Source organism: Macadamia integrifolia, chromosome 2, assembly GCF_013358625.1.
Source record: "Macadamia integrifolia cultivar HAES 741 chromosome 2, SCU_Mint_v3, whole genome shotgun sequence".
Classification (NCBI taxonomy): domain Eukaryota; kingdom Viridiplantae; phylum Streptophyta; class Magnoliopsida; order Proteales; family Proteaceae; genus Macadamia; species Macadamia integrifolia.
The window spans coordinates 4,985,251-4,991,059 of NC_056558.1; the positions used below are offsets into that span (position 1 = coordinate 4,985,251).

The 5,809-nt window shown below is 37.4% G+C and overlaps 1 protein-coding gene across 1 annotated transcript in view; it reads left to right on the top strand.

The window, feature by feature from the left end:
* The first annotated feature begins 3,702 nt into the window (after window positions 1-3,702).
* The window catches only part of LOC122072288 (ribulose-1,5 bisphosphate carboxylase/oxygenase large subunit N-methyltransferase, chloroplastic), a 7,814-nt gene continuing 5,707 nt past the window's right edge, over window positions 3,703-5,809 (top strand). The window contains exons 1-3 of the mRNA XM_042636871.1: window positions 3,703-4,278; window positions 4,404-4,479; window positions 5,237-5,442. Of these exons, the coding sequence (XP_042492805.1) occupies window positions 3,910-4,278; window positions 4,404-4,479; window positions 5,237-5,442 (651 nt within the window). The 5' untranslated portion in view covers window positions 3,703-3,909. The remainder of the gene's footprint in view (window positions 4,279-4,403; window positions 4,480-5,236; window positions 5,443-5,809) is intronic.

A 5,809-nucleotide genomic window follows, 5' to 3' on the forward strand; every position in this document is an offset into this window, starting at 1 on the left:
AAATGGGCAAAATGGGTAATTTTTTTGAGAAACACAATTTTTTGAGGTGTTTTTGTTTCAAAATTGCTACCAACCATTTTTCTCTCTAACTAAAGTGGAAATCAAGGTTGGGAACAAGGATTTTACATTTATGGGACAATTACAAACCTTTGATTCTTAGTGCGATACTCTCAATTTACTGTTTATGCATAATACATGTTATATATAACTTTTTTTAACTATTTTTTTATGCAAAAGTGTATAAAAAATTGTTTCCTATCCATTTATGTGCGTATCTTTAGCGTATCTTAGCGTATCTCCGATACGTGTCTTAATTTTGATCGACCGATACGACGATCGATACCAATACTTTAATCCTTGGTCCAAGGTAATAGCAAGGATTAACCAAAACAAAAGAGGTTAGTCAGTGATCGCCAAAGTACCAGTGGACAAGGAGAACAGTCATGGAAGCTCAGGTCTAGGAATGGCTACTCCACTTATGAACTTTATGTTCCTAGCCAGTCCATCTCTTCAAAAAACTGTGTTTTTGCTATTTCTTTTGGATCTTGCAAATTCCCGCCTCACGCGATCCTCATGGCCGCCTTCTCTTGCTCATATTTCCTACTCTTCCCTGAGGACCTCCACCTACAATTCCCTCTCTCTCTCTCTTCCCTGTCACGGGGAGGTGTTCCTCAAGGGTCAGTAGCTACTCTAAGTCGATAAAGGAGGAATGGAGCAAAGGGGAAGTCATCCATATTGAAGGCAGTAGTAATGACTACATGGACAATTACAACCACTTTGAATTTCTCTCTCCAAGCGCTGCGAATTCTCCTGTCAATACGCAAAGAGTATTAGCATCTTCCTACGATTCTATTTCTCTCGGAATTAGGGAGCCAGTGTACGAGGTAACTCCTCTTTCTCTCGGTCTCTCTCTCGCACTTCATCTCGCGGTGATTCAATTATGTTGCCTCAACTCTTACTGAAGATTCATATGTGTCTCTGTAAGTTGAAGGATGACGTAAAAGATCTATGTTAACATAATAATGCCTGCCTGCTTCTTTTACATTTGATGGTTTGCTGGACCATAGTGTTATCGTTTCTCTCATTTTAAATCCAAAGGCCAAAGATTTTCTTCTTATTTTTTAAAATATTTTATTCCTCTTCTACGGGATAGACTAGTGATAGTCGTTAGACTTTGGACGATACTTTCAATAGGTTTTGAAAAAAAAAATATATAAAATTGTTTGCCGCTCTCCCTTGTTGAATGTATTTTGAGAAGAGCAGTTCGTTGCAAACTGCCGCAGCCTCCAATCGCTGCACCATCCATCACTCGAGGCACTGGTTGACCCTCGTCGCTTGTCATCGATCGCTTGTCGCTGCTTCAGCCGCAATCTACTTGCAAGTAAGAAACGAAAGTGAAGATGAGTTCTTCACTCATCTTAATGGGTATAATGGTCCATTTACACTCGACAGGGTGATTTGGGTATTAAAAAAATTATTTTAAAATCTTAACGGACATAATATGACGAAATCACATTTTTTGTCAAATTTGTCAAAATACAGGGGAGATTTGCGAAATATTTGAAAACACAAGGGAGGGGGTTGGAATAAAAGCAAAATACATAGGTGGGGCATGTAAATTACTCAAGAGTTTTTCCAGACATTTCCAATAAGTACCCATTTATAATTAACATATTTATATTATTACATACTTAATATATATGGTTGGGTTGAGACCTCAACCTATATCCAACCCGCCCTGGTCTCGAGTCTTAAATTTTCAACCCTAGCCCACCCTATGGGCTTAAATCCCAGTCCAGGCCTTGTTCAAGCTCAAGGCGAGCTAGGGTAGATTTGGATTGCTTAAGTGTTTATCAACTCTAATTTGAATAGAAATCACTGAAAGTACTGAAGAGCACTAAACATCCGGTGTGAGTGGCCCAAAATGTGTAGTAGGAGTTGAACTTAGGACGTCTGAGTTTATGGCTCATACCAAGTTCATTGCTCATCAACTGCGTTACCCCCCTTCGGTTAGTTGTTTGGTTAATATATACTTTATACAAATCTTACCATTGTAATTGTAATCGTGCATTATGTGTATGTCGTATACCAAATGTTGATGCCTACGTTAATACATATCGATATGCTCCGCAGAAGATACACTCAACATGATATCGATTTATCGAAAAAATAGAATATCTTAATTGAATTGTCTATTTGATTGCCAGTAGCAACTCAACGGATTAGAGTCTTAGCAATGTCCATTATAAAATTGCAGATATTAGTTCTCTCTAATACGCAAGGCACAATCTTAACGGGTATCCCGGAGGAAAAATAAATAAAAAATAACAACAGGTACTTGTTTACGTATACAAGGTATCTCATAAGGTCGGTGACTCCATGCTTTTCTTGTGCTTCTAATAATCCAACATTATATTCTCTTTGGTACGACATTTTCTTATCGTCTATTTTTTTGTTTGTTTTCTTTCAAATCTTTCTAAGGCCTTCGAGAAAAAAAAAGAAAAGAAAAACGAAGAAGTTATTCTAAGGCCGCCGATTGCCTTGGTTGTTTTTAACTTTCGAGTCCCAACTTCTCATGACTACTACAACTTAACTTTCTGTTTATTACGCAAAATTCACACTTATTGTATTGAAATGGATGGGGTGTAGAAGTCAATTATGGTGGCCAACTTCTCACGAATACTACAACTTAACTTTCCGTTTATCCAGTAAAAATCACACTTATTGTATTGAAATGGATGGGGTGTAGAAGTCAATTATGATGGCCACATATCATGCATATATCATGAACAACTCAAAACATACTACCTTCAAACAAAAGAAGTATCTAAAGAACCCTATCCTCTCTACGTATAAATATAGGCAAGCAATAAAAGACTACACTATCCCCTCGTCCCATTAGATGAAGATGTATTTATGCAGCTACTCATTGGTTTGTGCATTGGCACAATAGACCGTGCTCTTTTGCCCAATATAATATATAAAAGGATATGAATCTATTCAATTTAAAATTTGAAAAGGTACATATCAAAGCGAAGGATAGGAATCAACTAAAATTATGATGATTTTATCTGTGATAGGCCCTTGCACCACAGACACAAGGGCCTACAATGAACATGTGGCCATGTCTAGGGTCGTGCGCCCCTATACATGGGCATAGGGGCCTCTCGACAAAAAACACTTCCCTTGTTTTGCATTTGATTTGTTTTTTGGTTTATGTCCAACTTTAGTTATCCATTTCACATATGGTTTACATGTGGTTTATAATGTTGATTTTGGAAAATGTTTTGCAATTCTTATTTGTAGTGTGTTTAATTTCGGCTCATATTTGGTTTACATACGATTTGTAGTGGTGGTTGACATTCGATTTCACCATTGTACCATTTAATTCGATTCATTTTACACCCAATTTGAGAGCAAAAATAAATAATAAGTTTAGACGAAAATCAACCTTTACTTGAACACAAGCCAATATAAAAAGTCGAACTCATTTCGTCCAAATATAAATCAAAATCGAATCGAGAAGAGAACCTACGAAATCATAATCAAGTCAATCATCTACATTTCAGTTCAGTTCAGTTCGATTGCAAGTCGACTCGTTCGATTCCGGTTCCATCTTGATACCATTGGCAATAGTTATGGTCTGAGAGAATATCATTCTAGATATTTTTCTATGGCTTGAGGCTGTCACACTCAATGGAAGATAATTAAGAAAGGGAGAAACTAGAAAATAAACAAACGGGAAGGAAAAGAAAGGACAAGAAAATAATTCAGTAACTACTCTCGCCCTCGCCGTTCGTTTGGCAATCCAGTCATTAGAGCTCTGCAACTCTTTGCGTACGCATTGGCCTCTAACGTGGGGATTCTTCTCTTAACATTCCAAGGGTTTTCAGTAAAAAGGAAGAAGCCATGGTTGTTGCTTATCAACAGAACTGTTGCATTTCGTCTCTCATTCGCTCATCACCACGTCCTCTTTTACTTTTTCCTAGGGTTTCAAGTTTAGTCATCAAGAATCCAAGGCGTTCATCTGCATTTCAATCAGTTGCTCGCAGAAGCCACTGCTTAGCTTGCGGTGCCGATACCTTAGTTGCTGGTTCGCTTAAAGAAGACGGGAAGTCTCATGGAATTGCCAGCAAGAAAGAAGAGAAAGTTGAAGATCTGAAATCTTGGATGCACGAGAAAGGGCTTCCCCCTTGCAAGGTTGTTCTCAAAGAAAGGCCTTCGCATGATGGGAAGCATAGTGCGATACACTACGTTGCAGCCAGTGAGGAACTTCAGGTAACTTTGTATCCGGTCGCATTTAGAATTGGTTATTCTCAACGCGGTGTTTGAATATTAATTTCCTTCACGGATTTGTTGTCAAGTTTATATTAATTCGTTTGAGAATTTCAAGTCTACTGCAGGCAGGAGATATTGCATTTGCCGTCCCGAATTCGTTGGTTGTAACCCTCGATAGAGTTCTTGGGAACGAGACAGTCGGTAAGTTGTAGTGATTAGCAAATAGATAATCTCCTTACTTTGATGCCCTATAGTTGTATTTGACCTTGCGCCGAATGAGTGACCTGCAATGATCCTGACACACTTTTAGTACAGCACTAATGGCTTTTCCAAATTGGGGTGATGGTTCATGTCCTGACGCCGGGATAATTTCAGTCCAAGTTTCTTTAGGCTCGTTCTGATTGCAAGGGAAGGGAAGATAAGGGAAGTGAAGTCAATTTTGGAAATAAAATGGACATTGTTTACCTAACTACCATAAAACTCTTACTGAAGATAGTAATCATACTTTTCAAACAAAATTTTTATTTTCCTGCTGAAAACCAAGGAGTTTGGTTGTAAACTGTAGTAAAATTTAGTACCTACATTATAAATGTTTTAGAGTTAATTACAAAATTATGTTAGGTAAGAATTACAGAAGTTTTCATTTTATTTGACTTCCCTTCCCTTTGTTTCCCTCTCAACCAAACGAAGCCCTGGGGACTACTTAAAATTTAATTGAGAATGTTTTCGAATTCATTGTTCTTTTGTTTCATTCTCCACGTAGTCATGCCTTTGGGAACTGTTGAAATGAAACTCATGTAATTGAATCAAGTATTGTAATCTAAGAAAATTTTAAGATCAATAATTATGGATATTCTATTCAATAAAATACATCCTCATGTGTTCTTTATCATGATTGACCAGTGTATTATGGTTTCACATCCCAGCTTATATTGATTCATTGGTTTTTCCTATGCAGCGGAATTATTGACAACAAATAAGCTCTCTGAACTGGCCTGCTTGGCATTGTATCTAATGTATGAAAAGAAGCAGGGAAAGCATTCTTTCTGGTACCCATTCATTAGGGAGCTTGACCGTCAACGAGGGAGGGGCCAGCTAGCTGTAGAATCTCCTCTTCTATGGTCAGAAACTGAATTGGCTTATCTTAATGGGAGCCCTACTAAGGTATTTTCTGGAGGTATTTTCTGGTTCAGTGACTCAAACTAGAAATTCTATGTATGTGCATGGTGCGAACATCTTTTTTATTTTGGGGTGGGGTGGGGATTAGTTTATAGAAAAAGTTAAGTCATTGTTGTGATTTTTTGCATCCATTATATTAGTTGGTAAATAAATGCTGATGTGTAGTAGGGTATAAAGGGATGGCCGTATGATTGCAAATGTACTGTTTTCATTTATGTCACTTTAATTTGGATTTTATGGATTTATTTTTTTCATGGTTGTACATCCCTCTAAACAGACGTGGAATTAACATTTCCCTTAGTTCTCTAGAGGGATCAATGACGCCAAGTTCTTTTTTTTTTTTTTTTTTTTT